Below are 12,505 nucleotides of genomic sequence, written 5' to 3' on the forward strand. Positions count from 1 at the left end.
ATGTAGGATATTAATAAGTGTGGGGTTTGCAGATGCCTTGTAAGCCAGGCATAAATCACTCCTCAGCAATCTATAGGAGAATGAGTAGACAGAAAGGGCTTTAAGGAGATCTGCATAAGGCAGGTTTATTACACCTTGTATTTTTTTTGTAAGGAACATTTGAGGTCACTCTAATGGAATTATCCCCTGTAAAGGAGAAATTTCTTCCCACTGCCATCTGCAATCTTGATGAATCTTCAAAACACATTTGGATGAAACTATCTGCTGCCAAAGAGAAAAGTGGAGATTCAGACTTTCTAGAAAAAAGGGTCTGCCAATGGGGGGGGGGGGGGGGGGGGCAAAGCCTCTTAAACTTTTTGGACTGTCCTTGGTTTGGGAGTTTTAAAAATTCTTCTTGGAGCCCATCCCCCCATTGCTATTTCTTCTTAAACATATGTTTACCTACATTTTGTTGAGACTGTTTATTTTGTTTCTTACCAAAATTAGATGGGGAGTTAAGAGAATCCCTTGGAAAATTTGAAAAAGGAGGGATGAAAAACCTTAGTCTCTGTATCAGCTTGCACCTTTCTTCACACTTTTTGATCACCTCTGCAGCAACAGAGCCAAAAACTAAATCTCTATCCAAAGGATAATTTAAAATCCAGTTTAACATCATCTAGGAGGTTCTGAGTATGCAGCCATGCAAACCTCCTCATAACAGTACCAGTGGCCATAGCCCTTGAAGAAGTATCAACAGAGTCATACCCACACTGTATATAATGAGTAGTGACTTGAACAATGGAAAAATTAAATTAATTAAAGCAGATTTTTCCTCATAAGAAGAAACTGCAGAGAAAACATTCCTTGTGCCTTCACAGTTAGTTAGGACAAACCTCAACATATGAGCCTTTTAATTCAAAATTCTGAAAATCAGAGTTGCAGAAGTATACGTCTTTTCCCCATACTTATCCATAATCTTCCAATCCTTATCATAAAAAAGGAGAATTGGAATTAGCTGTGTTTAGCAGTGGAAGGATTAGCCAAAGCTATAGCTGCTGGATAAAGTCTGGGAAGAGAGTATAAAAACTTAAAAGACAGAGGAACTTCATGCATCCTACGTGCCTTTTTGGGGGCAGCTAGCCGGATGACTGTCACAAAAATTGTAGGGAGTCACTCACACATCCTCCAAAGCTGACAGAGCTGGAGGAATGGGTGCAGTTTTAGGAAATTTCTTCTGCAACAGCTTACATGAAAACCCTGGCACATTCTAGAAATAGAGAAGGAGAACCCCCCCCCCCCCCCCACAGGGAGAGTCAGAAACTGAGCTCTCTGAGTCTGAATTTAAGGATTTAATCCCAACACCTTAGCATTAAGAACTCATAATTACTTTGTTCAAGTTATCTTGTTAGACTTCTGATCCGATGCTGTCAAGCTTCACTTAATCCTTGACTGTGGGTTCAGTTCCGTATCTTGGAACCAACTAGGCTATTATTCCAGCTCCTGACTTCCAAAAACTATTGAGCTTAGCTCTACCCAGAATGCTGCTCTCAAGATTACCTCAGATCCTGATTGCCACTTTAAGTGCCAGACGCGTTCCTCTCCTGTCAGCTCGCAAGCTAGCCATTTCTTAACACTGTGTTACTTACATTTTTTTAATTCTTTACTGAGTTGCTTCTCTAAAATCCTATTCTTTATCCAGCTTCTCTTTCTTTAACTTTATTGGTGTGTTTTCTCCTGTTTACCATCATTGGTAGTTCTCCCTCCCTTTCCTTACCTTTACAGTAATCTTCCATACCATTGTTGGTACCCCTTTCCCCCTGTCTTATTACTGCTACAGTAAATCATTTGTACCATCATTGATACATTTTTCATTTCTAACAAAAAAAAACTTACTCCAATTATTCAGACTTCCCTTTCTCGTGTGTGTGTGTGTGTGTGTGTGTGTGTGTGTGTGTGTGTGTGTGTGTGTGTGTGTGTGTTTGTGTGTGTGTGTAAGAGTGCTTTTTTTGACATGGCTGAGAAGACTAAAGGCACTTCTGGCTTCAAGAGATGCCAGAAGTGTGATCTTAGACAGCCAAACTCAGACGGACATTCCTTGTGTGTCCACTGCTTGGGCCCAGTGCAGCTTCAAGAAGACTGTGGCATCTGTCATGGCTTTAGTCACCAGGCCCTCGTAGAGAGGAAAAAATAAGCTCATCTTGAAAGGCTTGATAAAATCTAGATTTGATGAGGCCATATCTGTGACATCTAAGACGGATGTTAGCTCCCCTTCTTCTTCCTCTTCCTCCAGACATGAAGATTCTAAGAAGAGGAGCTGCTCAGTTCCAACTCTTTCGTCGGAACTGCCTATTAAAAAGACTGTCTTCCACGGTTCCCACATTTTCGGCAGAACTGGATTGAAAGTAACTACCATCATCAGTGCTGTTGGTGCAGATCTTTGCACCAATGATTCTGGCACCCACTACTATCTTGGATCAGACTTTTTCCCCCTCCTCTGTTCCACTGAAGTCAGAACTGGAGGAGTTTTTTTTTTAAAGATTTGCCCCGCACAAGGTATTCTCTGAAAACTGACCCCCTTCTAAACAGACCACCAAGCTCATTCTTGGATAGACCCCCCCCCCCGTCCCCATCAGTCTATTCGGTCCCTTCCACCAAGAGCCTCACAGAGTTCAGTGTTCTGAGGCTGGTGGACCAGCTCCTGGCAGTGAGAGGATTAGTCACTTCTTTGGTTCCTAGCACTTCTGGCCCTGGAACTTTACATGTCTGTAACCCGGTTCTCATTCCTCCTCTGACTGCAGCTGAGCATTCGGAGTTCCCAGTTCTGACAATCCCAATGTCAACTGTATCTGTGCCGGTGAGATCCTTGTCTCTGGCACTGATCACTACACTCAGCTGTTTGGTTTGGTCGGAACCAGAGACCTCTCAGGGTTGGAGATTCGTTGTGTGTTTCGGGGAGCGTGGATCAATACCAATCTTATCGTAGCAGTCATTACTTCTCAGGGCTTGGCACATGTAAGTTCGACTCTGGTTTCGGGCTCAGGGGCAGCTACTTCAGTATGTGATAGGACCATGGTTTCAAAGGAGTCTGTTTCAATTTCTGGCTTCCATTGCTCTACGGGGGGGGGGGGGGGGGGCTGCTTTCCGGGCCACGGACAGGGCCTTGTCTACTACAGGCTCACAGTCGATTCCTGTCTTGTTGTAACAGCATCCAGGTCCTTCCCCTCACCCAGAGCTACCACTAGCCTCTGACCTGGGACAGCAGGCACAGAAACCTCAGGATTCAACTGTGATGATTATGTCCTCTTCAGACACTTCCCAGGCCAGGCCAGTCCCACTGAGGAGGTGCCCTGGAAGAGAAAGTGCAAGAGGAAGCACTTGGACTCCCCTGAAGAGTCTTACACAGAAGATACTGACTTTGATGAAGGGAAAGGTTCCCCAAGGTCACCTCCAGAAGATGTCTTGTTCAGTGACATTCTAGAGATCCTTAAACAGATGGGTGGCTGGACTTCCCAGCAATCTTCCTCAGAGGAGTCAGTATACCTAGAGGCTTTCAGTGCCTGACCATCTACTGCTTGGATCTCTCCACCAACTGATGATCTAATTAAGTTGATTGCAGCAGCGGGCTTGGAAGATTCCGGAGTCCATCGAACCAATCCCTAAGAGACCAGACCATATTTTGTCAGCTTCTGCGATCAGCAACATTGGGCTAAAGGGGTGCCAGTAGATGCCATGATGAATGCGGCAACCACCAAAAAGGAACTTGGTGATGAAAGTCCTACTATCTGTCCTCCTAATAAGGAGTCTAGGATGATGGATAGATTCGGGAAGTGCATAAATGCTTCATCGACCTTTGCTCATATGTCCTTGAACTTCATAGCACATTTCACCAGGCTTCAACGAGATCCGATAAAGGAGCTATCAAACACTCTTAACAGGAACCATAGCTGAGGGGGTTCAGTAGCTTCAAGCTGGCAACCATGACTCAATATGAAATTCATCCATGAGGCTCATTGAACACGCAACTGAAGGGATGACTAGGGCAGCAGGTTCTGTTGTTGTCATGAGAAGACATGCCTGGATGCACTTATGTGAGTTTGTGGAGCCATTTAAGTCTTCTTTCGTCAATGCTCCCTTTGACGGAACATCCCTTTTTGGCCCCAAAGTTAAACATACCCTTCCTAGATGCAAGAAGGATGGAAAGACACTTTCTGCCATGGGAGTACACTTTTCCACTCCTCAATGGCCCTACTCCAGGAACCAGAGGAGTGGCAAGCTATGGTTCAAAAAGTCCCCAAGGGCCTTTCCAGGACTTGTGGTAACAACTCCCCCCGGGGCAGAGGGGAGAGTTATAATGGATGACGCCATGGTACAGGCAGAGGTGGCCCACAGAATCAGGGTTCCATGGATTTGTTCCCTGGTAACTAATATCAGTGCTCCCTGAATGGAGGCCTGACTGCCGTCCTCTGGAGGCAGTCGGGGACAACTTTCCCTGCACCTACCTACCGGGCTAACCATAACAATGGACAATTGCATGCAGAGGATTATAACCAGAGGTTACAATATTCCCTTTTTGAAACAATCAAAATGAATCCCAGATGTTCCAGTCAGTCACAGGGATGCAGCAGTTCTAGAAATTCAAAAACTGCTCGACAAAAGAGCCATCCAAGTAGTCCCACCAGACCAGATAGGATCTGGGGTTTACTCAAGATTCTTTTTAGTGTCAACACAAACAGGAGAATGGAAACTAATTTTGGATCTCAGTGTCTTGAACAAGTCGGTGCAACAAACCAAATTCTGGACGGTCATGGTTCAGTCTATTCTCCTGTTCTTAGGGAAAGACAATTGGATATGCTCAATAGATCTTCAGGATGTGTATTATCACATAAAAATAGACAAACGCTCCAGAACATTTCTGTGCTTCTGGCTGGGAGCCAATAATTATCAGTTCAGAGCCATGCCCTTTGGTCTCACTACAGCCCCTAGGGTGTTAACCAAATGCATGGCAGTGGTCACAGCTCACTTCAGACTGCAAGGATTCTGTGTGTTTCCATACATAGACAACTGGCTTATTACCGGAACCACCAGGCATCTTCTGCTCCAGGCAAGGAACTACGTTCTTCAAACTTGCTATTTGCTAGGAATCACTGTCAGCTTTGAAAAATCGCATGTAGAGCCAACACAACATTTAGACTTCATGGGGGCAACATTAGACACAAGCACCTGTATCATGTCTCTACCCCAAGAAAGACTTCAAAGAATAAAATCAAAAGTCAGACAGATTATTCACAACAGAACAGTGACTGCAAGACTGGTGTTACAGACTCTAGGATCTATGATGGCCACCATCACTTTTAGTTCCCCTTGCAAGGTTTCACATGCGAATTCTACAATGGCTCCTGGCATCACAATGGTCATTACTGAGCCAACCAATGTCCCATTAAGTAGTGATCACCAATTTATGCAAAAAGGACCTGAGTTGATGGCTCCATTCCAACGACATTCTATCGGGCCGTCCATTTATCTCTCCTCAACACCCAAACCCAAGCCATACCACGGACGCATTCCAGATGGGGGAGGCATTATCTGAGAAAGACAGTCCAAGGCACGTAGTCTCAGTTAGAGGCCAATTTGCACATCAGTGTTCTAGAGATAAGGGCAGTGCTGCTGGTGTTGCAAGCATTCCAAGAAACCCTCTCCTTGGGAAAGATTGCGATCCAAACAGACAACATGTCAGTGGTTTAGTACATCAACAAACAAGGGGGAACCAGATCTTACCCTCTTTGTTGAGAATCATTCACAGTATGGTAATGAGAAATTTCATCTGGCCTCTTTCTAATCGCAACGCATATTCTGGGGAGCTCCAATGTGGTCGAGGACACATTGAGCAGGAGCATCCTAATGGCTCACGAGTGGTCTCTCAACCCTTTTGTGGCAGAAAGGCTATTCCGTCAATGGGGCCAAGCCTGCTGCAATCTCCTTGCATCCCCCCTGAAGTAGTGCAGCAGCTACTTTGCCCTGATTTCTCCTCTGGGGAGTCACCAAGAGATGCTGTCATTCACAATTGGCCCGCTGGTCTACTGTATGCCTGTCCCCCAGTTTCTTTCATTTCCCAGTTTCTGAAGAAAGCCAACAGGCTGAAGAACAGGATAATTCTCATTTCTCTATTTTGGCCTCAACAGATATGGTTTCCCTTTCTGTGGCCTCAGTTAATTCTGAAACCTTGGACACTGGACCCAGCTCCAGACCTATTGTCCCATCCATTCAAAATCTCAAGCTCACTGCGTGGCTTCTCCAGTCCCAGTGATTGCCAGGCATACTAGCCTTACTGCCCCAGTTCAACAAAATGTTCTAGAATCCCATAAATCTTCAACTAGATGATTATACAGCTACAAGTGGAAAAAAAAAATTCAATATGGGCTACAGACACTAATCCCGACCCCTATTCTGCACCAGTTCATAAGGTCTTGTAATCTTTAGCATTGCTTTTCAGTGCAGAGGCATCCTCCTCGACTGTAAGGGTTCATCTAGCTGAAATTTCAAATTTTCATAATGGTCTAAATGATACATCTCAAATGTCATACAAACTTTGTAAAGCCTTTCTGAAAGGAACCTTATTGCTGAGACCTTCATACAAGGATCTGTCTACACCTTGGGACTTGAATCTGGTGCTAAAATCTTTAATTAATCCCCCATTTGAACCATCCTCAAATTGCGATTTTAAGTATTTATCCTGGAAAAACTCATTTTTTGTTGCTATTACTTTTGCTAGAAGAATATCTGAGTTACAGGCCTTATATTGCAAGTCTCCTTACTTAATCTTTCATAAGTACAGGGGGTCTTTGCGAACAAATCTTTCCATTTTACCAAAATGAGCATCTAACACTAATATCAGAGTATACAACTTCCCGTATTTTTTCCCAAATTTTCAAATAAAGGCGAATATTGTTTGCATTTGCTAGATGTTAACAATTATGTTTTTACCTTTACAGAACAAAGGAATTCAGAAAATCTGATCAGCTGTTTGTTTCATTCTCTTCTGCTACTCTGGGCAAACCAGTTTCTAAGGTTACTCTGGATGGCTCAAGGACTGCGTAACCTTCATTTATAACAAAAGGAAAGTGCAACTACCGGGACCTGTAAAGACATATTCTATGAGGGCTATAGCCACTTCCGCAGTTTTCCATGCCAGACCTTCTGTAGATGATTAATGCACAGTGGCTACTTGGGCATCCCTGCATATTTTTATTACTTATTACAAGCTGGATCTGGTCTCTAGGGGACGAGCATCCTTTGACTTGCTCGTGCTCAGGAATATTTTTCCGTGAGACCTTCCAAGATTTCAGTAGATTTGGACTCTGTCCCACAGTCAAGGATTAAGTGAAGATTGACATCAGATAAAGAAGTTATGTCTTAACATAATGTTCCACCTGTGTTGTCGATCTTCAATTATCCTTGACATTCCCATCCTCCTTCCCTCAGCCTTTTGGGCTTCTTGGTGGAATGGATCTATCCCAACAGACTGGATTATTCCTTTATGAATACAGATATGATCTCTGATCTGTTTCCTGTCTATCACTATCTAATGCAAACTCGATCTGAGGTAATCTTGAGAGAAGCATTCTGGGTAGAGCTAAGCTTGAGACTTTTTGGAAGATGTGAGTTGGAATAAAGGCTGAGTTGGTTCCGAATCTCGGAACCAAACCCACAATCAAGAATAAGTGAAGATCAACAACACCGATAGAATGTTACAGTAAAGCACAACTTCTTTTTTTTGAACATTGTCATTCTTCATAAACTCCTTAATCCATGTAAGGGTTGTAGGAGAGCCAAAGCCTGTCCAGGCACTCAGTGGGTGCAAGTCTAAGAACTAATCCTGAGTAAGGCACCAGCTTCTTACAGTACACGACTTTGGGCAGTTTTGAGCATGCCATTTCCTCTACAGCATGTGTTTGTTATGCACGACAAAAATAAAGTATCCAGTAAAAACCCATATAGACACAGGAAGGGCATGCAGACTCCACAAAGAATGCACCCCTTCTGAGAACTGAGCTGGTGAAACAAGAGGTGTGAGGCAGTAATGCTAACCACAGCACCACTGTGTGGATATTACGACCTTTCTACAAACTATAAGATTCCACGCTGAAAGATGAGATGTTATGTGATCCTATCTCGCCTACATTCTGACTGATGGGTTCGGAGCCGATCCCTCGGCTCCGACTCGGCACGCTTATGCCTAAGAGCGAAGTCTCTTATTGGCTGAGCTTACTATATCCCAGGATGCACCACTACCAGTCCCCCAGATCTCGTTTGCCGCTAACTAGCAAAGACGTGGTCTCGAGCTGGCTGAGCTAAGTAGTGTTTTTCACTAACTTTTTCTGTCAGGAATTTTACTTTTTACCTTTAATTTTACCTTTCTACAAACTATAAGATTCCACGCTGAAAGATGAGATGTTATGTGATCCTATCTCGCCTACATTCTGACTGATGGGTTCGGAGCCGATCCCTCGGCTCCGACTCGGCACGCTTATGCCAAAGAGCGAAGTCTCTTATTGGCTGAGCTTACTATATCCCAGGATGCACCACTACCAGTCCCCCAGATCTCGTTTGCCGCTAACTAGCAAAGACGTGGTCTCGAGCTGGCTGAGCTAAGTAGTGTTTTTCACTAACTTTTTCTGTCAGGAATTTTCTATTTCTATATCAAAAAGCTGTTTTAACAGCTATACCGTACTTTTTGTGTGTGACTGGGTATTTTTTGTGGAAAATTTTGTGTGTGATTGTGTGTTTGTTCTGACTAGAGGCCCCCTTGAATTGAAGGGCCTTTCCCTGTCAGTCAATTTCTTTTCAAATCCTTAGGGGTTCTAGGATCCACTTTAGTTATTTTTCTGTAGTGTCGGACTGTCAATCTTAATCGGCAACCGTAAGCTAATCATTGCAGTGACAGTCAATTTTAAAAAAAAAAAAAAAAAAAAACAAAACAGTGTGTTTTTCTGTGATACAGTTACTGAATTTGTTGCTATAATGTCTCAGGCTCCTAGGCCTTCGGGCTTTAAGAAGTGCACTAAGTGCAGTTTTAAAATGTCAATCACAGATGACCACTCTCTTTGTGTATATTGTTTGGGCGCCAAACATTTGCAGGAGGCCTGCAGCGTGTGTCACGCGTTTTCCTCGAGGGTCCTCCAAGAGAGGAAAAATAAACTTATTTTGAAAGGCCTTATAAAACCCTCTTTTGAAGAAGCTTTAGCATCCTCTCCTTCTCCTGCTAAAAAGAAAAGGGCGTCGGCTCCGACCAGTCCGTCGGACCCGACCGCCAAAAGACATAGGCAGGCTTCTCCTTCAGCTCCACGGACTTCGGAGCCGAGGGCGGAACGGTCTGCCTCGATGCCTCCAGTCTCGACTCCTCTGGGTTCGGAGCCGACGGCTGGGGCATCGAGAGGCGGGTCACCTTCATCGGCTCCACTGATCTCGGAGCCGATGAAGGTTGTCTGCTCAGACACTTCCTCCTCGGCGCCGAAGTCCTCTTCGGCACCGATGGAAATTGGTTTGTGTACTTTACGTAACAATAGATCTTTGAGTTAAGACCAGTTTAACAGGAATCTCTGCCCATCACCCCCTAATAGGTTTGTATATAGTTTAGTTATAACTTTTTGTTCTAAAAAGTTTATGAGTTATTGTTTAGGTTTGTTGTGATAATTTGGCTCCAGCAAATGCTGCCATTTGACTACGGCAAACACAGTTCCCTTTCAGAGCCCTATCTAGCTTTAGCCTACATGGATGCCTACCAAGGCAAGAAAGCAGCATTATTGCACATAGGGAAGAGTAGGACTGCTGATGAAAAATCCACCTAAATCCAGACGGACTGTTAACACTGACCTCTCCTCAACGATTTACTGTTATGGTAAGTGCCTTACACAACTATGTTTTATAAATAGCAACATTTGGGATTATGAAGACATTTCTTCTACATTTTGTATCACAATCCACCATTAAAATATATTGCCGAAGCATATAATAGTTACACTTTGGGGAAAGGGGATTGTTGTTAATTGCTTCTGTCTGGTTTGTTATAGGATCTCAATAAAGAAGTTGATTGTTTCAGTTTGTTGGATCTCTGTAGAAACACTAACCGAAAACAGGCATCTGCTAACTTCTACAGTTTCCTGGTGCTGAAAAAGCACTTAGCAATTGAACTTCACCAAGACAGACCTTATGCTGACATCACTGCAACACCAGGGCCAAAGTTTCATACAATCTAGTTATAGAAAGTTTGCGTAAATGAGGATATGCAAAACTTTGTTCATGAGTTGTTTTTTTTTTAATGGACAGCAGTCTCAGTCAACTTTCTGCTGAGGAAGTCCACTTGCTTTCTAAGTTGAAGCAGTATTTGTTTCTTGGTACTTCTGAATGATAATGCAGCTAAAAGTATTCATACCATATATTATAGATATGGTATTTAATTTCAAGATCATTTTCTCTGTTTTAAAATAGGACATTTTTTGTGAGTTAATGTTATGAACTTTGTTTTCAGGAAATCTTTGCTTTCCGTGTAGCAATGCTGCATGGACTTCAGTTTACAACAGAGAAAAAAGACAACACTGTTACATATGACTGTTACTTGTATTTCAGCATTCTGATGCCTAAAGTGATTGCTTCTTCTCAGTATCCTTTATGTTTCATTCATGTCATCATCTTTAAAATATTAATCACACTAGACATCAGGAATGGTTTGTTAGCACTTTTAAGTAAAGAGGTGCCATCAGTTATTAAAAAAATGAATTACAAGTTTGTAAGTCAATTAAAAACATGTATCTACTTATATGTTTTATATGGAGTAAGAATTTAATTTTAAGCATAAAACTGAGAAGTTAGTGCTTATTTCTCAAAGTGAGCATCCATCCATATATAACCCCTTTTCCCATTTTTGCACATAGGATCGGGGTGTCACTTCAATAGTGATAATCATCTAAAGCCAAGTGTTCACACTGACAGGTGGCTTGCCTTGCCATAACTTCTTAAAATTAGCATCTTTATTGTCAAATGCAGATGATATGCAAATATATATGCATATATGTACGTGTAGTGCATATTTTTTTAAATACGCATATTTATTGTCAAGTATAAATCATGCATGTGTGTGTGTGTGTGTGTGTGTGTGTGTGTGTGTGTGTGTGTGTGTGTGTGTGCGCGTATATTTATGTATACACACACACACTCTACAAATCATTATCATCTTCTTTCGGCTGTTCCCATTAGGGGTCGCCACAGCAGATCATCTGTTTCCATTTCTTCCTGTCTTCTGCATCATGCTCTTTCACACCAACCACTTGCATGTCCTCTCTCACCACATCCATAAACCTTATCTTAGGCCTTCCTCTTACCTGGCAGCTCCATCCTTAGCATCCTTTTCCCAATATACCCAGCATCCCTCCTCAGCACATGTCCAAACCAACGCAATCTCGCCTGTCTTGCTTTGTCTCCAAACTGTCCAACCTGAGCTGACCCTCTAATGTACTGATTCCTAATCTTGTCCATCCTAGTCACACCCAGTGCAAATCTTAACACCTTTAACTCTGCCACATCCAGCGTTGACTCCTGTCTTTTTCGTCAATGCCACCGTCTCCAACCCATATAACATAGTTGGTCTCACTACCCTCTTGTAGACCTTCCCTTTTACTCTTACTGGTACATATCTGTCACAAATCACTCCTGACACTTTTCTCCACCCATTCCACCCTGCCTGTACTCTCTTCTTCGCCTCTCTTCCACACTCACCATTACTCTGAACTGTTGATCCCAAGTATTTAAACTCATCCACCTTTACCAACTCAACTCCCTGCATCCTCACCATTCCTCTACCCTCCCTCACATTTACACACATATATTCTGTTTTAGCCCTGCTGACCTTCATTCCTCTCCCATCTAAAGCATATCTCCACCTCTCCAGGGTCTCCTCAACCTGGTCCCTACTCTCACTACATATCACAATGTCATCTGCAAACATCATAGTCCACGGGGCCTCCTGGCTGATCTCATCTGTCAACCTGTCCATCACCACTGCAAATAAGAAAGGGCTCAGAGCTGATCCTTGATGTAATCCCACCTCCACCTTAATCCCACCTCCACCTTAAATGTATCTGTCACTCCCACCGTAGTCCTCATCAATGTCACACTACCCTCATACATATCCTGTACCACTCTTACATACTTCTCTGACACCCCCAACTTCCTCATACAATGCCACAACTCCTCTCTAGGCACCCTGTCATATGCTTTCTCCAAGTCCACAAAGACACAATGCAACTCCTTCTGACCTTCTCTGTATTTCTCCAACAACACTCTCAGAGCAAATATTGCATCTGTAGTGCTCTTTCCTGGCATGGAACCATACTGCTGATCACTAATCATCACCTCCCTTCTTAACCTAGCTTCCACTGCTCTTTCCCATAACTTCAAGCTGTGACTGATCATTTTTATCCCTCTGTAGTTACTGCAGCTCTGCACATCACCCTTATTCTTATAGATAGGTACC

At 43.2% G+C, this 12,505-nt stretch overlaps 1 protein-coding gene across 1 annotated transcript in view; it reads left to right on the top strand.

The window, feature by feature from the left end:
* The window catches only part of RAD21L1 (RAD21 cohesin complex component like 1), a 1,222,403-nt gene extending 1,211,318 nt beyond the window's left edge, over positions 1 to 11,085 (top strand). Inside the window, exon 14 of the mRNA XM_044089023.1 lies at positions 10,047 to 11,085. Coding sequence (XP_043944958.1) covers positions 10,047 to 10,232 — 186 coding nt within the window. The 3' untranslated portion in view covers positions 10,233 to 11,085. The remainder of the gene's footprint in view (positions 1 to 10,046) is intronic.
* The last annotated feature ends 1,420 nt before the right edge of the window (positions 11,086 to 12,505 follow it).

The sequence above is a fragment of the Protopterus annectens genome, chromosome 12.part0, assembly GCF_019279795.1.
Source record: "Protopterus annectens isolate FY-2018-M chromosome 12.part0, PAN1.0, whole genome shotgun sequence".
NCBI classification, from domain to species: Eukaryota; Metazoa; Chordata; order Ceratodontiformes; family Protopteridae; genus Protopterus; species Protopterus annectens.